At 48.1% G+C, this 25260-nt stretch overlaps 1 protein-coding gene across 2 annotated transcripts in view; it reads right to left on the reverse strand.

The window, feature by feature from the left end:
* Positions 1-25260, reverse strand: part of SULF2 (sulfatase 2) — a 110351-nt gene that overhangs the window by 44491 nt on the left and 40600 nt on the right. For both annotated transcript variants that reach the window (XM_065893420.1, XM_065893419.1), the window contains exon 3: positions 4640-4791. In XM_065893420.1, coding sequence (XP_065749492.1) covers positions 4640-4791 — 152 coding nt within the window. The remainder of the gene's footprint in view (positions 1-4639; positions 4792-25260) is intronic.

The raw sequence follows: 25260 nt of genomic DNA on the forward strand, positions 1-25260 counted from the left end.
CATTCGGGAGTTCCTGAAGGCAGGCCTACTATGTGCAGAGGGAGACGCAGGGTCAGGGAGAGGGCACGGCCCAGGTGACGTCACGTGTGGTGTCTGCCACTTGGGGCCTGGACTGATCAGACTTACACTCAGGAAGGGGACACGCGGGTGGTGATTACCTGTCAAAGGTGGGAGGGCTCCCCAGATGTGCTGGTGTTCCCAGAAGGTGAGTGGGATTGGGTGTGTTTTGGCTGTTGAGCATCTAGTCAGCCTCCTTCCAGTGGAAACTCTCCATTTTTATTTGGGGCTCTATTCTCAGCTGATGTTCCAGGGTTGAGCTCCATGGTAGGGCTCCTGCTACCCGCTCCTCTGAGTCAGGAGTGGAGCATGTGATTTACAGCCCATCAGAACACTGCGTTCCCCTGGCCACACTGGTTGGTTCAGGGACAGATATGTGACTGATCCAGAGCCAATGAAACTAGCTAGGAATCCTGGGAAGGAGACACCCATGCTTGCAGCTGGGCAGGAAGCTGAGAGGATGCAAGGATGGCCATACTGGTACCAGGAGAAGAGAGACAGACATACAGTCTGTGGATGAGGTCGAAGAGAAGAAAACAGAATACAAAGGAGTGAGAAACCACTGCCTAATCCAGCCATGTGTGATGCCATTACTGCTGGATCAGTTAAAAAGGCTAATACGTTTCTTCTTCAATTAAGCCATTTTGATTTGAGTTTTTGTTCATTTCTGCTCACAAGCAGCTGAAAGAGGCCAGTCTGATTCAAAAAAGGAGAACTCCTATAGTTTAGAGTAATCCAGAAACGCTTCATGGAAGAAAAGACAGACAAAACTTGGATAAACTCAGGACAGGGAAGCACTAGTAAAGGTTTTGAGATGGTTGTAACAACTGACAAGGCTGGTCTGGTTGAAATGGCTCATACTGGGGATGACAAAATAGGAGATTGGGCTGATGTGCTTGTGTGTGTGTGTGTGTGTGTGTGTGTGTGTTTGCGCGCGCGCACGCTTCTACACTGTGTGTGGTGTTCTGACTTTAATACAGGTGGCCATCACTTCACAGTTCATAACACACCTCCACCGCTAGACCACAAACTCCATGAGGACGGTACCTGGGTCTGTTTTTGTTCACCCTTGGATACTCAGCACCTGGCACATAGTAGGCTCTTAATAAATACTTGCTGAGGGAATATATGACTAATGTAATCAACTCCCACTAGTCCTCACTTGCTATGGCTGTTGTGAAGATTAGATATATCGTACATAAAACACCCAGCATAGTGCCTGGACCACAGTAGGTGCTCAGTAAACAGAAATGCGCATTATTAAGATGCTAGGATGTGCCCATTTTCCAGATTTGGGAATTGAGGCTCTTAGGAATGGGTAGCATATCCAACAGCACATAATATGTTCAGAGTCGGGCTTTGAACCCCCAGTCCACTGCACAGCCCCTGGAGGGCAACGGGTAGCAGAACAATACAATGGGCTGCAAATCCATGGGTCAGGTCTGGGCCTCAGGTGACCTTGATTCATGCAGTATTTGAGAGATGTCTGAATTACCTGCCAATACTTAAAAATCAGACTTCACAGGAGAAAAATATACAAATTTGTGGCTTCTGTTGAAAAATCAGAAAACCTGGCCGTCTCCGGCGCACAATGCTACGTGGGACAGACAGGCCCGATCCGAGAGTTTGCTGCCCCGTTTTAGACAGCTGAGTCCTCCACAGTCCCCACCGCTCCATGCTGTCTTACCTGCTCCCAGCCTGCTCTCCTGTTTGCGTGACAGCCTGCCCCCTGGTGACTTCTGCCTAGGAGCCTTGTGTGGCTTTTTAGGGACAACGAGAGGGAGGCCCCAAGGAATCGTCATCAGAGAACCCTGGTTACGACAGTAAGTCAGGCCCAGGGCTAGTGGCAGTGGGAATGGGGAAGAGAAAGAGGTGGATTTGACAGACCGGAGAAATAATGTATCTGCTGTGGTGGGATGCCGGAGCTGATTCTGAGGATTTAGTTGGGGCAGGAATATTTGTGAGTCTCCAGATATACATTTTTTAATGGTAAGTTTGGATGAACCGTCAGTGTCAGTCTCTCCCTCCTTACCACCATCATCATCATTATCTAAGCCGGGGGTCAGGAGACTACCACCCACTGGCCAGGTCAGGCCCCCTGCCTGTTTTTGTAAATAAAGTTTTACTGAAACACAGCCATGCTTATCGGCTTACATATCATCTATGGCTGCTTTTGCACTGCAAGGGAAGACTTGAGCAGCTTGCAATAGAGACTATGGCTCGTAAAGTCTAAAATATTTAGCATTTGGCCCTTTACAGAGCAAGTTTGGCGTCCTGATCTGGACTAATATGCCCTGAATATTTACTATACATGCAATGGTCTCCTCTCATGCTCTACATGTATTAACTCGTGTGATCCTCAAAAACATCTGTGGAAAAACCACAATGAAATACCACTATGCCCCCAGCCAAATGGCTATAATAAAAAAGACAATACCTGTGTTCAGGAATGTGAAGCAACTGGAACGCTTAAACATTTCTGGCTGGGAAGTGTAAACTGGTCCAACCATGTAATGTATCCTATATCCCAGCAATTCTACTCCCAGGTGGATAAGCCAAAGAAATGGGTTCATATGTCTACCAAAAGCCACGTGTAAGGATGCTCACGGCAGCTTAGTTCATAACAGACCCAACCAGAGGCAACCAAAATATCCATCGGTCGTTGAATAGACGAATATCTGTCATCTATTTATACGACAGAATACTACATAGCACTGAAAAGGACACGCGGCCGATACACACAACCATGTGGATGAATCTCACAGACGTGATGTTGAGTGAAAAAAGCCAGATATAGAGAGCACATATGATATGATTCCACTTATGTGAAGTTCCTGAACAGGCAAAACCAATCCACGGTGATAAAAGTCAAAACAGAGGTGGTGGCGGTTTTGGCTGGAAAGGCGTATGAGGGAACCTGCTGGGGGTCGGAAATGCTCTACAGCTTGACCTGGGCGGCACTTACACAGATGCACAGATGTGTGAAAATTCCCTGAAAATTCACTTAGGATCTATGCTCCTTACCTTACCTCAGTTCCACAAATCAGAACTAGAAAAAGTACGTCCCAGGGAACAAAGAGATTAACGTATAATCACACAATGGAAGGCTATACAACAAGAATGAAGGATCTACACTCACACGTAACAACACGGGAATTTCAACAGGGTTAAGCAACACAAGCTGGATACAGGATTAGTCTACGATGCTGGAAGTCTGAGTAATGGGTGTCCTTTTGGGAGGCGTGGTTGCTGGGAGTTACATGAGCGGAACTTCATGACCTACGTGAGTGCTGGTTACGTGTGTCTGCTCAGTTTTTGGAAATTCATCGAACCGTACACTCTATATGCACGCTTTCTGTAAGAAAGTTCTGCTTTGGCAAAATCTTATAAAATAGTACCCTCATATCACCTGGCACGCCACACACACACACACACACACACACACACACACACACACACACGATGGAACATTATCCCGTCCCGAGAAAGAAGGCAATCCTGCCATCTGCATCAACACGGACATACTTTGAGGACATTATGCTAAGTGACGTAAGTCAGAGAAAGACAAATACTGTGTGATATCACTTGTATATGGAATTCAAAAGAGCTGAACTCATAAAAACAGAAAGTGGAATGGGTGTTACCAGGGGCGGGGGGTGGGAGAAGTGGGGAGATGTTTTTAAAGGGACAAACTTACAACTAGTAAATGAGTGAGTCCTGGAGATCTAACGCACAGCATAGTCATTCTAGGCAACAGTACCGCACTATAGACATCAGACTTGCTGAGAGAGACTAGGTCTTAACTATTCTCACCACAGAAAGGAAGAGATTATGCAACGTGATAAAGGTTTAGCTGACATGGCAACGGCAATCACACTGCGCTATACACACGTATCGAATAAGCACGTTGTACGTGTTAAACTTACACAGTGTTGTATGTCAAATATATCTCAACTGGAAAAACCCAACACTCTTACACTGCCATTTGCAGCGACAGAGATAAACCTAGCATCACACTTAGCGAAGTCAGTCAGAGAGAGACAGATATGTGATACCACTTATATGTGGAATCTAAAAATAAAACAAATGAATCTAATACAAAACAGAAACAGACTCACAGACACAGAAAAACAAACTTATGGTTACCCAAGGGGAAAGGGATGGGGGGATGGGGGGAGAGATAAATGAGGAGCACGGGATTAACAAACACCACACATGAAACAAATAAGCAACAAGGATTTACTGCATAGCGCAGGGAATTATATTCAATATCTTGAAATAACCTATAGTGGAGAGTAATCTGGAAAAAATATAACTGAATCACTCTGCTGTACCCCTGAAACTAATACAATATTGTAAATCAACTTTACTTCAATTTCAAAACATGAAAAAGAAAACAATACTCCTAGAAACAGAGACTATCATTTGAGAAATGAGAAAACTGAAGCAGAGGATGTAAGTAAGATGCTCAAGGTCACACATGTAATAAGTGTCGCCGTCTGAGCCCAGGTAGTCGGGCTCCCGTGTCGTGATCGCCAGGGCCGAGCCCCACAGCCTCTCCCAGCCAGGAAGGGGGACTCACCTTGGAGTAGTCAAAGCCGTGCTTCTCCTTCACTCCGTTCCGACACAGTGTGTAGTTATAAAAGCGGGAGTTTTTAAGGAGGCCGACCCACTCCTTCCAGCCAGGCGGTACGTAGGAGCCGTTGTATTCGTTAAGGTACTTCCCAAAGAAAGCTGGAGGGGAGAAGGACCAGGAGGCCACGTGAGCACACAGACAGCAAAAGCCTTCTCTGTCCGTCAGCCGACAGCCATTTCTAAACCATGGCAGGCCCAGAGCCTGGCGACAGCACTGCCCTCTGAGCCACGGAGCCCTCTGGCAGGCAAGTGCAGCCTATGACCCCCTTCTCAAATGTTCTCACGTGCAGAAAATAAAATATATAAGATTACAGAGAAAATCAATTATTTTGAAATACAGTTATCAAAATATTAGGAGAATTTGCCATATAGTAACGTGTCCTTAAAAAAAATGAAGATTAAATGCAAGACCTTGCAAGGAATGATCATTTCAAAGTAGTGATGAGTGAGAATATTTGATTTCGCGACACCTACAGCAACTGCAACGGAATACTGAAACACCAGCGATTTCTACGATGACAACGGTATAGATTCTGCCGATGCACCGCGGTTAGGGGCTTACATTCAGAACTGAAGCAAATGTCTAGTGTCAGCCGTAGGTCAGTGAAAACCAGAGCAGCATTTTTTCCCACTCAAGTTTATGGACCCCATTGGATTCTATCTACTACATGGCGTCTAGAAGGGCTAACATTTAGAAAAATGGACCGAGACCGATTGTAGGTGGGGGCATGGGGCATCTGGAGCTCTCACACGCTGCCGGTGGACGTGCAGACCGATCCAGGCGCGGTGGAAAGCTGCTCGGCAGCGTCTGCTAAACTTGACCATAGTCACGCCTTCTGACTCAGCGATTTGCATCCTGGGTATTCACTCAGAAGAAATGCATTCCTAGGTTCGCCAAAAGTCACAGGCAGGACAGGCTCATAGCGGCACTACTGACAATAGCAAATAACTAGAAACGAAACAGATGTCCATCCACACAAGAATGGAGAAATACACCGCATGTTTGTATACCCGAATATGACATAGAAATAAGAAGGACTAGTATCCTTTCCTAACTAGTGTCCTTTCACTAACACGAACACATCACAACCACCAAACAGTGTTAAGAGAAATAAAGCAGATATAAAAGTATGATCCCATTTACATGAAGTTCAAAGACAGGCAAAAGGAATCTATGGTTTTGAGAAGAAAAGCCGTGGCTATTGCTGGACGTGGGGCGAGGGGGATGGAAGGGGCGCGGGACTTCTCGGGTGATGACAGTTTTGTTCTATTTCTTGCTGGAACACGGGTGGTTCAGTTGGTGAAACTCCATGGAGCTGGGCATTTAGAGCGGCTAAAGTGCACGTCTCTGCAGGCGTGCTTCACACCACCAGCAAAGCTTACTTAAAGAAAGAATCACCCTAATTCATCTGGACGGGGACACACCCCCGAACTTTCTGTGGGTGGTGAGGTAACACAAGATCTTTGCGATACTCTTTTGTTCTTTTTTTTCTCCTCAGTGAGCAAGTGTGATTTTTAATAATTATAACCTATAAAGCCATTTTTTAGCAATGGAAAAATCTGTGAGAGTTTTTCTAGAGACAGAGGCGCTAGGCCAGCCCTCTCTTCCAGATGAGGGCACTGGGGCTCCGAGACACTCAGAGAACCACTGCCAAGAGAGCGGCGCTATGGAAGGGATTGGAAGAGATGCTGCAAGCACAGTGCTCGGCACTACTCCCGGCAAAAAGTGAGGGTCTAGTAGGTGTCAATTCAGAGCCCAAGATGAGAAGAGACAGACGGGGAGGTGAACATGCATAGAGGAAGGAGGAGTGGGCCAGGGTTGCTATGATGCCAGCAGAGGTGAGATGGGCCCTTCCACTTAGAACCTTCTAGAAAGCACGAAGGGCTGCTTGAGACCTGTTGGTCCAGAGAAGAGAGGCTTGGGCAAGGAGAGGCTGCCATGGAGCCGGAGCCCTCTATGGTGTTTTCCTGGACACCTGGCAGATGGCTGGCACTGCCCAGGGGTAGGAAGACCCCTCAGACCCCAAGCAGCCGGATTCCAGAATCCCCCAGGCTCTAGGCAAAGGCAAGCGTTTCCATGAAATCCTCCCCTGGCACGAAGGACCAGGAAGTGAGTGCTCATGATGGAGGAGCTGATGAACTTCTTCCTAGAAGGATGTGGGCACGAGGAGGAGGTGAAAATAGGAAGGGAAGACCCCCAGCAGCCTCGGGGGAAGGCCCAGGATGGAGCCTCCCTTCACGTGGTAGGACAGTGCAAAAATAAACGGAAAGGAGCCCTGGGCAGCAGGGGAGCTGGGAAACCGGCTGCCCTGGCTGAGTCCTGGGTAACATCCAATATGCACAGAGTGAAACGTAACCAGGTGATGGGTGCCCAATTCAACAGCAACTGCATGTCCCGGCTGGGGCTGGGGCATCAAGGATGGAGATGCTGGCTGGAGGTAAGAGGCAGCATAAAATCATCAGGTAAGCTGAAGGCTTGAGCCTCCTTCTCTAGAACGTGGCACAGACACTTGCTTCGTCTGCCCCCGGAAAGCAGTGGCTCTCAGCCAGGGGCAGTTTTGCCCCTTAGACACTTGGCAGTGTCTGCAGACATTTTAGGTTTGTCACAACTTGGGGAAGAGGATGCATCTAGCGGGCAGAGGCCCGGGAGCATGCTAAGCATTTGACAGAGCTCAGGACAGCCTCCACTACAGAGAATCATCTGGCACAAACCGTCAATACCCTGGAGTTGAGGAAAACCCTGATTTAAGTAACTCAGCACCTCCACCTGGCCCTCAGAACCTCCTTCCCATCAGTAAAAGAACCACACCGTGAGAGCTGAGAAGGCCCCTGGAGACCAAGCACAGTCCAGGAAACAAGATCTACCAAACCTCAATAACCTTACTCCCCACTCCCGACGCTTCTTTCCATAGGTAGGGAGCTCTACTCTGATAACACGCCTAGCCTCTTCCTTTCCCTCCTATTCTGCCTTGGGGAAGACTGACACAGCAGGGCCAGCAAACCTTTCCTGTAAATGCCCAGAGAGTAAATATTTTAGGCTTCAAAGGCCAGACAGCCTCTATTGCAACTATTCAACTCCGCTGTTGCGGGAAACAGTCACAGACAAATGGGTGTGGCTGTGTTTCAATAAAACTTTATTTATAAAGGCAGATGGAGGGCCGGATCTGGCTTGTGGGCTGCAGTTTGCTGACCCTTGGCATATGCGTCTGGTGAGTTTGGTGGGACAAATTGGACACACGTAACCCAATCCTTCCGTTGCCTTCCTGTGGGGAGTGATCTACCCCCAGGCACTGCTAGTTCAAGGGGGCTTGGCTCAGTGAGAAGTCTGTCTGACCCTGGAGTTTAGCATCAGGAAGCCCAAATGCCCTCAGAAGGAAGCCAGATCCTCCAATTTGGACTTCATCAGATTCCTCAAAGTACTATTTTGGCTTCCATCTGCTGACTCCTTAATTTTATTTCTCATTTGGTTCAAAACTTCAACAAGGAAGAAGGTGATCTTAATAAGCATCCCCTCATAGCTCCCCAACACTTTCTCATGATAAATAATATTGGTGGTGGTGTAAACGTTTTCTTTTCAAACAACTGAAGTAAAAAGAGTAAAACAATCGAGAGAAAAATATTAAGTAAATAATAGAATCAGTGTCCCAGGCATGTAAAGATCAATATATCCATTTAACAACTATTTATTAAACACCTAAGGTATGCCAGGAGCTGTTCTAGTCACTGGAAACACAGCAGTAAAGAAGACCCTCAGGATCCCTGACTTCATGGGACTCACATTCTAGGGAGGAGGACTGTGGCAAATAAAGAGGGTGGTGATCGTGACAACGGTGATGAAGAGAATAAAGGATGATGATGCAACAAAGTGGCCAGAGATAGACCACGGGAGGTACCACTGGGCTGGGTAGTCAGGGTTGGGGAATGATGAGAATGAGTCAGAGGGAATGTGGGAATATAAGGAAAACTTCTCCAGGCCGAAAGAACAGCAAGTGCAAAGGTCCTGAGGCAGGAACAAGCTTGGGGGCACACATCCCCTGAAATATTACATGCCAGATTTTTCATTTCGTGTGCATTTTCCTGGGAACACAGCTTCTGACACATTTTGAAGGGAAGACAGGACCACAAGTCATTTCAGAAGCACGGAACTTCACTCTCTTGGTTTGCAGACGAGTGAACGAAAGCCCAGAGAAGGAGGCTCACTGAATCCCCCACTGGGGGAACAAGGTTCCCTCCCAGGTCTCTCCAGTCCCCAGCTCAGGATCCTACTGGTTTGTTCCTGAAGATATAGGCTAAGGTCTTTCTGATGAATGTGTAACTTGAAATGCTAAAGGCCTAAATTCTTGGCCCTGCTGGTGGGATAGGTATTTCTTGGGGGTGGGAGGTGGGGTGACTTTGGAAGCCCACCCCTGCCTATTATTTTCCAATGCCATGGGTGTCAACACATCCGGAGCTGCTTCCTCTGTTAGAATCTTCTCTTTCACATCTCCCTCCTCTTTCTAACCCCCAGTCCTTCACAACTCCAGAGTATTATTCAGCCTCCACAAGGCCCTAGAAAACAGGGCTTCAGTCAAAGGCTTTCAGTGCCAAATTAGATTTTGCTCTCACTTGATTAGATTTCACCAAGGCAGTTTTTAAAATGGTTGCTCCGGCACCAGTTGAGGTGCGAGAAGCAAATTAGCATGGGCCCCTGGAGCACTGGGACTGGAAGATACAGGCAGGAGAATGAGCTGGAATTAAAATCAAGATTAAAAATACAGCCCAAGTCATGGTTGGAGACTGGAGTCGCTAAGCCTTCGCTGCTGGGATGGTATAAAGGAAGAGCAAACTGGGGGCTGCTGCGGGGGTGTAACAACTTGGCAGGCAGATTAAGAGGAATTAAATGCCAGGCCAGGAAACACCACTGACAATGTGCTGGCTGATGGCTGCCCCTAGGATGCAGGGCTGGCATCAATGGAAGGGACAGAGCACTTACTGGGTCCTGTGTACCAGGCACTGGGTAGAAATTTACACCTGGCAACAGAGACTTTTGTTTTGCCTGCCTCGTCCTGACTACGATTCTTTGGGTACCACCGCTTCCTTCTGTAAGTATGCATGGCTGCTCTTAACTCCTGACTCCAGGGCTGCATGCATAATCTCAGCCTGACCAATCAGAGCTCTACATTCCTCTGGCTACTGCCATCGGTTCAGGGATAGGCATGTGACCGAAGCTGGGCCAATGAGAGTCAGCCCTGGGATTTTCGGGAGCTACTGGGAAGAAGTTTTTCTTTCATGGGGCTTGAAGCTGGTGGGATATAAGCTTGAAACTGCTGGCAGCCATCTTGCCACCAAGAAGGGGAGAGTCTGTTTGAAGGTGAAGCAACATGGAAGAAAGCAGCAGAGGTGAGCGAAGGAGACATGGAGAGAGAGAGAGAGAGAGAGGTGGAAAGAGAGAGAAATATGCTGGTTTGAGTCCCTGTGTCCACTCTTACCTGAAGCCACCTTTAATGCTAGCATTTTCAGCTACAGTGTTTCCCAATTTTCGGGGACACTGGACAATGGGGACATTTTTAGGTGTCACAACCAGCATCAAGTGGGTGGAAGCAAGGGATGCTGGTAAGCATCCTACAATGTACAGGATGGCTCCCCAGGAAAAAGAATTATCTGGTCCAAGACATCAGCAGTGCCAAGGGTGAAAAACCCTGAGTTCGGTAAACCAATAAATCCCACCACTCCACTTACGCTGTTGTTTTGTTTGCTTAATTCACTTTGGGTTGAGGTCTTTCACCTGCAATTAAAAGACCCAAGGAGAAGACAGTGAGGTGCTCACCGTAGAGCAGGGTTTTGGCAAACCAGATCTGGCCCGCCACCTGTTTTTGTAAATAGTTTCACTGGAACACAGCCACACCCACTTGTTTACGTGCCTTCACGGCTGCCTGCACACTGCAATGGCAGAGTTGGGTAGCTGCAACAGAGACCATGTGGCTGCAAGTCCCAAATATTTACTATCTGGCCCTTTGCAGGAAAAGTTTTCTCACCCTGGGTGCAGAGCAAACTTCCCTGCATGGGGTGAAGGGTCCCTCTGGGATCTGAAACACGGCTGTGGTGACCTGGAGTGGCGATGCCAGTGCAGAAGTAGACTCTGAACTGGGCCAGGGTGGTGTGGGCTCCAGAGTGCAAATGAGTGACACAAGGGGGATGGCCACGACAACGGAACAGGAGCCGCCAGTTACGGGCTGTCCTCGCCCCTGCACGGTCCCGATATGCACAAACGTCAGTTTCTACACTGGTTAAATGATACCGGTCTCCCACAGCACGGTTCAGATTTGGCTATGGCAGCATGCATGGAGTACAAATCTCACTACTAGCTCCTCTGTCCACAAATCACTGTGTCAATAACAGATGCCCATCGCGATCAGCCACACCTCCTCTTGCAAGGTCCATCAGTGACTGGTTACTGTCCACCTGTTATTCAGTTCACGTGCAGACAGCAACGCAAGTAGTTGTGTTGCCTCCCTGTCTCCCAGTGATACACCTACAAGACATTTTACAAAAGTGAATTATCAAAAGGAGACAGCTGGCCACCAGAGGCGAAAGCACAGCAAAGAAATGACAAGTTTGAACGCTGAAACTGAAACCTGAGTTGAATGTCAATGGAGTCATAGAGGAGGTGGAGCTGACCGTGGGAATGTTGACACTCACTGTTTGGGAAACTCTAGACAAGTGGCTGAAGGAACGTAGCCAAAGGTGAACTTAATCATCGATGTAAATGCGGAAAAGTGGTTGTGATGACAAGGAGGAAGATATCCCAGGGGAAGGGATGTTGAAGGGATTCTTGGAGATATTTCACAACACTGAAAGCTGTGTGACCTTGAGTAAGTTGTTTAATCTCTCCATGCCTCAGTTTCTCCATTTATAAAATGGGGATAACAACAGTATCTACCTCCTGGGGTGGTCGTGAGCACTAATATATGCATATTGCTTAGAAATGGCACATGACAAGTGCCCACTAAGTGTTATAGTTTCACTAGCACCAACGCATCCCCCTTTTTGGCCGACTTCTTCCTCCGTTAACACCATGTCTAATGGAAGCCCTGCAGAGACAGATGTCAGAACCCAGCCTCTCTCCCCCTCCCCACATAGAGGGGATTCTCATCCCCCAGGTCCCGCCCTATCGCTCTCTCCTGGTCCTGCAGGCCCGGGCAGGCAGCTCTTGTCGGAAAGCTGAGCGCCTGCTTCCCCTCCTGACTGCTGCTTTCTTCATGTGTCTGAGTTTAAGTGCTGCTGGGGAACCATTCAGAGGCTGATGGGAGAACCAGGCCCTTCTGTTATCTCTCCTAGCCCTGATTCTAACTGAAATTGCCTCGTAATGATTGCATTTGTGGTCTGTAAAAACTGTGTCTTGCGGCGACCGGAGACTGATATTAGCTGGCGGTAAACCTGGTACAGGAGGGCAGATGGAGGCATCACTTCGCATACGGGGGAGACGGAGGGTTTCGGCAGCTGGAGTAAAACAGGCATGTCGGGTCATTCTCGGTGCTGCAGAGCGGGTCAGATCGGGCCAGGGTTGGGGGCACTATTGTTTTGTACCTCCAGGCAGTGATTCCCCTTAGTCTGGGTGGTGACTGTATCACATGGGAGGTGGTACAGGAGAGCAGCCAGGCGTGCCAAACCGTCTGGTCTGCTACCTCCTAACACTCACCCCAGGCAAGTGACTTCACCCCTCTGTGCCTCACTGGACAAGGATGATAGTACACCACTGCCTGCTGTCACGGGGAACGGAAGACCCAACATGTGTACGGAACAGAAAATTGTACCTGGCACATCCCAAGTACCTAGCAAGTGGCGGTGAGCGGGACCGACAGCACCTCCACCTTTGGGACCCTCCCCTCCCCCACTGTGGGACATCTGGATGGAACTGTCAACAGGGCTGTTTCAAGGACACTGGCGTCTCTGAGCACACATTCACCCCACACCATCTTCGCCCACGTCCTACATTAGAGAGAATCGATAGATAACTGAGTCAAAATATTCTGGGGGCTTCCCTGGTGGCGCAGTGGTTGAGAGTCCGCCTGCCGATGCAGGGGACGCGGGTTCGTGCCCCGGTCCGGGAAGATCCCACATGCCGCGGAGCGGCTGGGCCCGTGAGCCATGGCCGCTGAGCCTGCGCGTCCGGAGCCTGTGCTCCGCAGCGGGAGAGGCCCGCGTACCGCAAAAAAAAAAAAAAAATTCTGGAATGGACTGGTTGATCATGCTACATTTCACGATTTATATCCAAATATAAACATTTCATTAAATATTTATTCATTTTGATTGGTAGTTTCCCCCATAATTTGGAGCCAATATACCAATATATACACACATGCATGAATACACACGTGTGCATGCACACACAGACCCACACTCCCTCTTTCGGGTGACCCCTGAAAAGCCATGGCCACTACACCCCTGGTTCCTCTTAAATACAAAGGTCCCAAGTGTCCATCAAGGTGTCCTTCCCCACCCAAGGGGCAGGTATATGTCTGAACTCGGCCAATCAGACTCTGCCCCGGGACTTTGAATCTTGAGCTAGGAGACTCAAAAGTGGAAGAAAGGGTTGGATTTCTGTAACACCGCCCATGAGACAGCTGCTCAAAAGCTGCAGTCGGAATCCTCAGATCCAGTGTTTGGGAATCCAAATGAAAGAGGCAAGGCCATCAGGATGACGTAGTCCCCAAAGAGAAATGTGTCTTTTGCTCCTCCATCCTCATGTCTTTGAGTACAGAGGAAATGGCCTCCACCTGGCCTTGGTGCCTCCCCGTTTGTCCCTATAACCCAGACCCCGCCCCCAAATGGCCAGAAGGACCCTTCTTGTCATTCCCCTTCAGTGACTCCCCCGCCTGTCCTGCTACCTCCGCCCACATCTGCCATCACTCCCCACTCTGCTCACTGTTCTGGCCACTCCCAGCCTCTTGTTCCTTAAAACGTTCCAAACGCACTGCCACCTCAGGGCATTTGCACCTGCTCTTCCCTCGGCCTTGGACACTTGCCTTCTCCCTTCTCACATGGACTGGCTCCTTCTCACTGTGACGTCTCAGATTAGATGTCACCTCTTCTGAGAAGGCGTCTCGGATCACCTTGCCTAAGGCCACCCAGCCCTCTCACCAGGCTATTTATCTTCTCCATAGCACTCAGCACTCTCTGAAATTATCCTGTAGGTGTGTTTGTTTTCTTGTTTATCATCAGTTCCCCAAGGATATTGGGTCCACAAGGCAGAGGCCTCTTCTGGGTGCTGTAGCCCTAGCCCAGTACCTGGCTAAGAGTGGGTACACAGTGATAGCTGCTGACAGGGTGCCTGGGTCGATGGACTTCGGGGAGGCACACAGGTAGGGCAGTGCAAGACTGCCCCTGTCCAGTGTCTTAAGCCTCACACCCTCCCTGGGAGGGCAGGAGGGCTGCAGAAGTGGCAGCCAGATGTTTTACTAGAAGGGATTTCTATCACAACATCTGCAGGAGGGAATGCTCCACGTTGGAAAAAGGCTACATGGAGGTGGTGGAGATGTCAGTCCGAAGCCTGTCTGTGTGCAGAGCACAGGGAACATGTATCAGGCCAACTGGGGCGATCTGCACCCCCCAGCGGACACTGGTGATGTCTGGAGTCTTTTCTGTTTGTCACAAGTAGGGGAGGGGGGTGCTACTGGCATCTGGTGGGTAGAGGCCAGGGATGATGCTAAACATCCTCCAGTGCACAGGACAGCCCCACAGCAAAGAACGATCTGACTTCAAAGCACCAGTGGTGCCGAGGTCAAGACACTCTGTGCTGGGTGTACAGTTTCAAAAGTTACGTGTGTCTCTGGTGACGGGGACAGGGGTGCGGTGTGGCTTTGAGGAACTTGGGTTCCAGAATCTGGAGGGCCAGGGTTTGAGCCCTGCCTCCTTGGGCAGATGAGTGCTCCTCTCTGAGCCTCAGTGACTTCATCTGTAAAATGGGGGCCACAGCAAATGAGATCATGTCTGTCAAAGAGTAAGAACTCCAAAAAAAGGAACTGTGAGTTCCCAAAATATAGCCTTTATGGGGGCGGGGGTGCGTGTGTGTGTGATGAGAACTCAGGTCTCTGGAGAAATGAAAACGGTTGTTAGAAACCAGATTCGACGGCATCTTGGAAGATGACAAGGCCCCTTGGAGACTCCAGTAGTGAGCTCAGGGAAGGATGTTTACACCGCACAAAGACACCGGCTGAGCATGACACACATCTATTAGCGGAGACGGGCCTGAGCGCGGAGCCGAGCCAATGGCAATAAACAATGTTTGCCAAAGCGATTCGGAAAGGTCAGTGAAAAATGAAGCAGAACGCTGGAGAAGTCCATCTTTCCCAGGATAAACCACCCCGTTTCACAGGCAAGGAGTTTGGGAAAACACAAAGGGGTCTTCACCCTCCATGACCTCTTCCAAATTCCAGTTGGCCCGTGCCTCTTTCACACGTTTTGCCATTGTTTAATTAAATATTTATTGAACATCTACTACATACCAGGTACTGGTCTATGTCTTAGGGGTGAAATGGCGAACAAGACAGACAAACTTTCCAGTTCCAGATTATTTCATGTGTTTATCCATCTCCCAGTGAGATGATAATATTTGGCCATTTTTATGTATCGTTTGGATGGTTAACAAAACTTAATCTTTTCCTTCAGATCGATTCATTTGATGCCAAACAGGCATTTCAAACTAGAGTTTTGACTGGTTCCCCTGAAGTTGCTTCTCTCCCCACATTCTGGTAAAAGCCAGCTGCTCAGGCCACACGCCCCAAAGCGGTCTTCAGTTGCCCTCTCCCCCTCACTGATATATATATTGACGATACATCACAGTAGTTCCATGTTTAGAACAGACTCAGGACTGAGCACCTCCTACATCTCGTTGGGACCAGCGTGGTCCAAGCCCCCACCTTCTCTCGCCTGGACCTTGCTGGGGCCTCCTCCCTGGTCCTGATGCTTCCCTACTCCAACCTCTAAGCTCCAGCCTCCCATCCAACCTCCATAGTCACCAGAAGGATCCTGTTAAGTCACAGATCAAGCCCAAATTCAAACCCTTCAACGGCTACGTTTCACACTTGAACTGAGATCCAGAGCCCTTGTCGTGTCCCACAAGATCCCACGTGATCTGTCTCCTGCTCCGTCCTGGACCTCGTCTCCCCACTTTGCCTTAGCCCATGCTGTTCCCGCCACAGTGGCCTCCTTCTGCCCTCCCAGCCCTTGAGGCTCATTTCTGCCTCAGGGCCTTTGCCCCTGCTGTTCCCGCTGAAGGAAGCATCTTCCTCAGACACCTGCATGGACCACTTCCTCACCTTTCCCAGGTATTTGCTCAAATGTTACCTTATTGGGTTACATCCCTAAGCATCCTATTAAAATGGCCTCTCCCTGCCCCTGGCTCTCCCTCTTCTGACTTTGTTTCTCCACAATATTTAGCACCACCTGACAAATTTGTCTTGTGGCTTTTCCCACCTGCCTGCCCAATTGAAACACCTGCTCCATGAGGGCAGGGGTTTCTGCCTGCCTTGATCCCACTGTATCTCTACATCTAGGACAGAGCCCAGCAAGCACAAAGGTCTCAACAGATATCTGTGGGATAAATGATGAAATGATGGAACCAACGAATGCCCAGGTGATGGGAGGCCTGTGGGAATCCTGTCCCACTGAGGGACTCACAGATTCCTGTCGCCCAGCACCCAGGATGCACCGTCCTAGAGCAGAAGAGCAGGTGGAATTGTTAAATTGTCGTCTTTCTATTTGATTCTGTGGCCTCTGGTGGGCTGAATCGGGATCTCTTCCATCCACATGGGGCAGGGCTTCCCTGGGGGTGGAGGGGGTTCCTGCACAGCTGAAGAAGGGCCCCAGGCCAGTGTTCGTCAACAGCAATCACTCTCAAGTGTTTCAGTATCAGGGTCCCTTCAGACTCTTAACTGTTATTGAGGATGTGAAGGAGTTGTTTATGCCTAGCGATAGTTACCATATTAGAAATGAACACTGAGAAATTTAAAACATGAGTTCATTTAAAAATAGTAATAGTAAACCTACTTGTTAGTATTAATATATGTATTTCAAAAGGATAAATAAATATATTTTCCCCCAACAAAATAACATTAGTGAGAAGAGCTGGACTGTTTTATAGTTTAGCAAATATCTTTAAGTATCTGGTTTAACAGGAGACAGCTGGATTCTCATACCTACTGCTGAATTCGATCTGTCGTGATTCATTGTTCAGGTTGTGTTTTGTGAAAAATCCAACCTCACGTAGAAATGCACACAGAAAGTGGGGGAGTCTTTTCATACCCTTTTTAGATGGTTGTGGGTATGCTCTGTACCCATCAGAAACACCAGGAAGCAAGTGAGAGTTAAAAGGCAAATGATGTCTTGGTATTATCGTGCAAATGGTCTGGGGTCCAGGGTTCCTGGGGCACACTTTGAGAACCACTGGGTTAGAAGGTGATGACATACCACAACAACCCAACGAGGGAGATACTATTTCTGTCCCCATTTTACAATTGGAGAAACGGAGGAACAGAGAGGTGAAGTCCCCTTCGGCCCAACATCCCCCAGCTGGCGGGTGGCAGAGCTGAGACTCAAACCCAGGTGGTCCGTCTCCAACCTGACTTTTGGCTACTATACCTCATCCTGCATCTTGGCAGGGCAGCCACCCAGTCCCTGCAGATTGGAGCATTTCCCATCCGATGGGGTGGGGAGAGGCAGGGAAACAGGAAACAGCCAGTGGACAGCTCAACGGCCAGAGGCAGGAAGGATAAACAGACCTTGTTATCCGAGCGATCCTGCTCCTTGATGGGCTCAGACTACCCTCCAAAGTGCTTTCTGCCAGAAGCGCAGACAGAAGAGAGAGTCCACACTGAGGTCGCTCCACCCTTCCAGGATTCATCTGGTCGTGGGCTGGAGGGACGGCCGTTCCCAGAGCCTGAGCTCTTTGCCTTTCTTGAAGCACAGGCTTAGGAATCCAGGAGGGAACCACAGACATCATCAAGATCAGTGTTTCCAGACGTATGGGGTTGGAGGGAGAATTTTTATCCTGGGAGGCAGTCAGGCATGAAGGCTGAGCATGAGCTCTGGAACGGACATCCTGGGTTTAAATCCAGCTAGTTTCACCTGCCAGCCTCAGTGTTCCCATCTGTAAAATGGAGATAATGATATGCCTACCTAAGTTGCTGGGAAGGATTTAGTGAGAAAATGCAGGGAAACTGCTCCCAAATGATGATTACTGTTTTTTGTTTTTTTGGCTGCTTTGGGTCTTCGTTGCTGTGCACGGGCTTTCTCTAGTTGTGGCGAGCGGGGGCTACTCTTCATTGCAGTGCACAGGCTTCTCACTGCGGTGGCTTCTTTTGCTGCGGAGCACGGGCTCTAGGTGCCGGGGGCTTCAGTAGTTGTGGCACATGGGCTTAGTTGCTCCGCGGCATGTGGGATCTTCCCAGATGAGGGCTCGAACCCGTGTCCCCTGCATCGGCAGGCAGATTCTTAGCCACTGCGCCACCAGGGAAGTCCCTGATTACTGTTTTTTATTATAAAACTATGATTTATCAAGATGTTACATATTCATTCGGTGAGTCAGTCAATAAATATTAGAAGAGCACTCTTATGTACCAGGCACGGTTCTAGGAACTAAGGATACTATTGAACAAAACAGAAGAAATTAAGAAACAAACAACCCCAAATCGTGCCCTCATGGAACTTAACATTCTACCATTGGGAACAGTCCAAAGTGGGGAACTGTGATTCTAGGAGGCTGTCCTAGTAATGCAGGAGAGAGACTGGGATGGTTCTAACCAGGTGGGCTCAGAGGGGTTGGTTGGTTTCAGGCTATTTCTGAAGGCAGAACAAACAGGATTTGCAGATGGATTAGATGTGGTGTAGGAAAGAAGTGAGCAGTCATGTATATTTCAAGGTTTTCTGCCGGACCATCAAGGACAGATCTGTCATCATCTAGGAAGGGGCTGCCATGGGAGGGTCAGGTTCCACAGCGGGGGTGATAAAGAGCTCAAGGTCAGACCCGTTAACCTCGAGGTGCCCAACAGACGGCAACTGGAGATCTGAGTCCAGGTTGAGGGGAAAGGTCTGGGCTGGGGTAGAAATTTGGGAGTTGTCAGCATTTAGATGACAGTTAATGCCACAGGACTAATGAGACTGAGATCACCTAAGGAAGGGGTTCTTAATCTGAGGTCTGTGAACTTGGATGGGAAAACGACATCTCTCTTTATTTTCCTGGTCCTCTAACTGGCATTGCCTTCAACTATGAATGAAAGCAACAAGTCACAGTAACAGTAGGCCCTGTGCCTTTGTTACCCACACAAGACAGATATTTTCATATCACAGTACAGTTAATGCGGGCATCTTGAAATATCATTTAAGCCACAGCACTACTTCCAAATCACCAAGTTATCACAGTTATCAGCTAAATAACTATTCCGTCGTGCTATTCAGTGTGTAAAAAAGAATACCTATCACAGCTTAAAAAGTATTTTGGTGAGTGTATTTTGACATAACTGGCTTCCTTCGTAATTCTGTGTATTTTCTTCTATGCATTTAATTTGAAAATATTATTCTGAAAAGGATCCATAGCCTTCCCCAGACCCCAAGGGGGTCCCATGGCACTAAAAGGGGTAAAATCCCCGGTTAGGGAATGAGAATAGCTAGAAGAGGGCCCAGGTCCTGGGCTCTGGAGTAAGGGGTCAGGATGATGAGACACCAGCCCTAGGAGGCTTGGTTGGAGCTGCGGGTGGAACAGGAGGAGAACCAGGTGAGAAGCCAGATGTAGGAAGCTATCAACTCAGCTCCACGCTGCTCAGGATGATGGCCCTTCCTTCCCCAGGACGAGTGACAATACTGACCACAATCCCCACCATGTATCATAGCTTCCAGAATGCACCTCTTCCTCTGCCCAGCCCAAGAGCTTTGCGCGTTAGATCTGAGAGTGTATTCAGCTCAACTATTTCCCAGTCACTAGTTTAGATAATAAGGGGACACACTGTGCATGATTCCATGCCTGCAACCTTTCCTCTGCCCTTGGAGTTCACTGGCTCCCTTTCTTCCTCTCCCCTGGGAGAGAATGTGTACAATTTACAACAGGGCAAATGTAAACAAGATTCAGGCGCTCCCACGAATGAATGAAATGGACCAAGAATAAGAGAAGGAGAGGTGTGCTGTGAATGGAGATCTGGGCTCTGCCGATGAAGTGCCATAGAATCTGCTGTGTCACCTAGTGTCTATGTGTTCCTTCTCCACAGGACGAGAACTACCAGCTGGGCACAGGGCTGCCGGAACGGAGCTTACAGGCTCAGCCTCGCTTGCAGCTGGATGTGGCCATGACCAACTTCCGGTGGAGATGAGGATGGCTGTGGTATGTGAATTCTAATAATGGCCCTACTGGAAGTGGGTGTGCCTCCTCTTCTACTTCGTGCTGGCTGGATGTGGACGTGGTCAGCCATTTTGGACAAGGCCAGTCCCCCAGGAGGGTGGAGCAATGTGACAGGAGCCTGGGTACCAATCCTGTGTGTGCCATATCACACCTGGGCTGTGATGCCCAAAGTGTCAAATGAGAGAGAAAGAAATAAGCATCTATCATCCCTAAACCACTGTCAGTTGGGGACTGATGTGCCCTCAGCTGTACCAATATTCTAAAAATACTGGGGGTAGCTGCGATACAGATACAGCCAGCTACTGTAATCCAGGGGGTCAGCAAACCTTTTCTGCAAAGGGTCAAACTGAAAATATTTTCAGCTTTGCGGCCATATGGTCCCTGTTACAAAATCAACTCTACCACTGTAGAGCAAAAGCAGCCACAGACGATACATAGATGGATGGGCATGGCTGTGTTTCAATAAAACTTTATTTATAAAAACAGCTGACAGATCCCTGTGAGCAGTAGTCTGCTGACCCCTACCAGTCAGGAATGTTGCCAATATTGGCAAGATCATCATTTTTTTTTTTTTTTTTAAAGAGCTTGGAATCTGAATTTTGGAGTGAGATTTCTAGGTTTTAAAAAACACCTTGTAACTCAAACAGAATATATTTAGCCTTGAAGTGTGGCTGCCACTTTGCAAGACCCAAATTTGGTCCTAAGGGTGCAGAATTGAAACTGAGCTGGCCCAGGCCACGTTCCCATCCCACCCCTACTGCCAGTAGAAGGGCCCTGAGCTGTGAGACCATAGCCATTTGTCATTTGACTTTCAGAGCTCCTGGTCGGAGCAGAATATAACAATCCCACCAACTTCCTGGGGGTAAAGCTGGGGTCTCCTGAGGAACAAGTGATAAATGAGAAGGAAGTGCTTTTGCAAACTCCAGAACGCTACAGATATTAGATGCAAAATGCCACAGGGCTGAAGTCTTTTGTTTTTGTGGCAGACAAATTGGCTGAGGAAGCAGGGCTGGGAAGAAATACATTAAATAAACCCAGAGCCCCAAAGCTCTTAGGACTGGAGCATTTCTGATCTTCTGTAACTGGATCCTTTTAACTTTGGGCTGCTTACAAGGTAACATGAATCTCTTTCTTCTGCTTTTGAAAAGACACCAAACGCAGATTGCTGCATGAAGTGATAAATCAATGCTGTAAAAGTTCTGGGTGCCAGAGATGGGATTGTGCGGAACTGAGAACTGTGGGAAAACGAATGAGGAAGGCGGGGGCATGATTATGCATGAAGGAGGCATCTTGGGCTGGAAGCAGAGAGAGCTGGGGGCTGGGGAAAAGCCTTCTTTCCACTTGCCTCTTGAGGTGGAAGCTGGATTTGGGTTTCTGTAGACATCTGTTTTATTTACCTGCCCAGCATCCATTCTCCTGTCTTTTGGTAACTGTGCTTCTGAAGGAACCAACATTTCCCCTCTCTCAGTGTTACCTGTTCAGGTGAGGCTGCATCTAGCTCCCAGCTCCTGGGCTAGGCACATGATCTGGGCCTGGCCAATCAGGGTATCTCACGTCCCTTGGCCTCTATGATTGGGTGAGGGAGGGACACATGACTCTAGCTGAGCCAATGAAAGCCTCCCCTGAGACTTTTGCTGGAGCATCAGAAAGAAGCTCTCTCTTTTAGGCAGGGTCACTACCCTGGTAAGATGGGACGTGTGGGGCCATGTTAACATCACAAAGGTGAACTTTCCTAAGAATAAAGTCAACCCAAATGAAAGAAAATGCAAGAAGCAGAAAGACTGGGTTCTGATGACAATATTTGAGCACTGGGACTCAGCCAAATTTGCCTGAACTAATTTCAATTATATTTCTTAAGGCAGAGAAAGTCAGAGAGCAACCCCAATTCCATTTTGTTTTCATTTTCTGCTAACTTCAAGCCTAACGCCGAAGAGTCATCCATTCATTCAAATTTTTATTGGGTACCCAACACCTGCCAGGAGCTGTTCTTGGATCTGGGGATGTACGAAATGAACATAACAGGTGAGAAATAAGTTCAAAAGACCTGAGATATAGGTCACAAACAATTGTCAGTTTGAGGACAACATCGTTTTATTTTACTTCACTTCTTTCACCATGAATGCACTCACAGAAGCACCTTTTTATGTTGATCTAGTTTTCAAGACTCGGGTGATAAAGATTTATTCTGCTTTATAAAACACCAACGACAAAGCCAACCAAAATCCTACCCCAATCTGAGAAAAAAGAAAAGAGTAATTTTCTCCCTCCCTTAAGCAAATATAAAATTTCTTATACCTATATTGTTGTGTAAAGCACCAGAGAGTTATACCACAGCTTCACACAAAGGCATTATACACATTTTCATAGTGCTTCTTGCAGTAAGATAGAGCAATCTGACATCGAGTCTCTAGGGGGTTATTTGATTTTTCCATTTTACTCAGATCTCCATGAAAGCCTGAGAAACGCTTCACTGAAATCGGCACGGTGTTGAGTGTTTAGCAAGGACTCTTAAAGCACATTTGAGCATGTAAATTATTCTTGAAAAACATGTCACAAGTGGTATATAATTTGCACTTTGTATTATCGTATCAAAACACAACTATCACAACTACGTATCAGGAAAATGAATATTTATTTTCCCATGAGAAAACAACAGTAACAACAACAAAAGAACACCTGAGATGATTTCAAGGTGAGTGATAAGTCCTACAAGAACATAAGCAGGGTATCATGGTAGAGAGCGGTGGGGGTGGGGAGGACTCAGTGACACAGGGAAGCAGCAGGGACGCTAAGACGGAAGTTGAGGGCTGACAAGGAACAAGCTGTGTGAACCGTGCTCTAGGCAGCGGCAACCGAAAGTGCAAAGGCCCTGGGGAAGGTCTGACCTGGGAATGTCTGAGGAACAGCAAAGAGGCCAGGTGGTCTGAATGTTGTCAGAAAGAAGAAAGAGGGGTAGGAGATGTGGACAGAGAAGTGAGGAGGCCGAGGCCATGCAAGGAGCTGTGAGTTTATTCTTTTTTTTTTGCTGTACGCGGGCCTCTCACTGCCGTGGCCTCTCCCGTTGCGGAGCACAGGCTCCGGACGCGCAGGCTCAGCGGTCATTGCTCACGGGCCCAGCCGCTCTACGGCATGTGGGATCTTCCCGGACTTGGGCACGAACCCGCGTCCCCTGCATCGGCAGGCGGACTCTCAGCCACTGCACCACCAGGGAGGCCCTGTGAGTTTATTCTTAAAGTAGTGGGCAGCCAGTAGAGGGTTGGAAGCAGGGAGTGACATGATTATATGTCCATTTTGCAAAGCCTCGTCTAGCTGCTGAGTAGGGAGGAGGAATGGCTAACCACTGGGAAGACGCAGGAGAAGCAAATAACCAGAGGGAAGGGTGAGGCTGCCGCTTTCGCGCCCCTTCACCAGCCCCTGTGTTCTCCCTGCTGCTTTGGGGGAGGTCGTTGTTATTGAGGAAGGCTGGGCTGTCGATGACACTGAGGCCCTGGCCGAGCTGTCGTGTTGGCGGCATCGAGGGTGGGCTGCTTGGGCCTCTAATTAAATGCTGGACTCAGCCACCCACTCCCCGGGAGGGTCACGCAGTTTCAGTAAATGTGGACCGGGGCCCATCCGTTCCCTGGAAACTCGATTAGTGGGGAGTGGACCGCTCCCCCACACCTGCCCTCATTGGGATGAGCTGTATCTGAAAATCTTTTTGATCCTTTTCTTTATTTATTTTGGCCGTACCGCACAGCATTCAGAATCTTAGTTCCCTCACCAGGGATCAAACCCGTGACCCCTGCAGTGGAAGCATGGAGTCTTAACCACTGGACCGCCAGGGAAGTCCCTTTTTGGTCCTTTCACAGTACGATTTTGTCCACATTCTCTGACGTAAATCATACCAATGTTTTCTTAGGTCAGTCTCCCAAGGCAATAGATATAAAAACAAAAATAAACAAATGGGACCTAATCAAACTTATAAGCTTTTGCACAGCAAAGGAAACCATAAACAAAATGAAAAGACAACCTATGGAATGGGAGGAAATGTTTGCAAACGATGTGATGGACAAGGGCTTAATTTCCAAAATATACAAACAGCTCATATAACTCAACAAATAAAACCAAACAACCCAATCAAAAATGGGCAGAAGACCTAAACAGACATTCCTCCAAAGAAGACATACACATATGGCCAAGAGGCACACGAAAAGCTGCTCAACATCGCTAATTATTAGAGAAGTGAAAATCAAAACTGCAATGAGGTATCACCTCACACCAGTCAGAATGGCTATCATTAACAAGTCTACAAATGACAAATGCTGGAGGTGTGGAGAAAAGGGAACCCTGTTACACTGCCGATGGGAATGTAAATTGGTGCAACCGCTATGGAAAATAGTATGGAGGTTCCTCCAAAAACTAAAAATAGACTTGCCACACGATCCAGCAATCTCACTCCTCGGCATATACGCAGACAAAACTATAATTTGAGAAGATACGTGCACCCCTATGTTCACAGCAGCACTATTTACAATAACCAAAATATGGAAACAATCTAAATGTCCATTGGCAGATGAATGGATAAAGAAGAGGTGGTACGTATATACAATGGAATATTACTCAGCCATCAAAAAGAATGAAATAATGTCATTTGCAGCAACATGGATGGACCTAGAGATTATCATACTAAGCGGTCAGTCAGAAAGAGAAAGACAAATACCATATGATATCACTTATAGGTGGAATCTAAAATATGATACAAATCAACATATCTGTGAGACAAAAACAGACGCACAGATATAGAGAACAGACTTGTGGTTGCCAAGGGTTGGGGGGTAGGGGAGGGAAGGAGTGGGAGTTTGGGATTAGCAGAGGCAAACTATTATACATAGGATGGATACACAACAAGGTCCCGCTGTAGAGCACAGGGAACCATATTCAGTATCTTGTGATAAACCATCATGGAGATAAGCAGAAGATGGCAGAGTAGAAGGACGTGCTCTCACGCCCTCTTGCGAGAGGACTGGAATCACAACTAACTGCTCAACGATCATCGACAGGAAGACACTGGAACTCACCAAAACAGATACCCCACGTCCAAAGACAAAGGAGAAGCCACAGTGAGACGGGAGGAGGGGCGCAATCACAAAATCAAATCCCGTAACTGCTGGGTGCGTGACTCACAAACTGGAGAACACTTACACCACAGAAGTCCACCCACT

The sequence above is a fragment of the Phocoena phocoena genome, chromosome 15 (genome assembly GCF_963924675.1).
Source record: "Phocoena phocoena chromosome 15, mPhoPho1.1, whole genome shotgun sequence".
Taxonomy (NCBI): domain Eukaryota; kingdom Metazoa; phylum Chordata; class Mammalia; order Artiodactyla; family Phocoenidae; genus Phocoena; species Phocoena phocoena.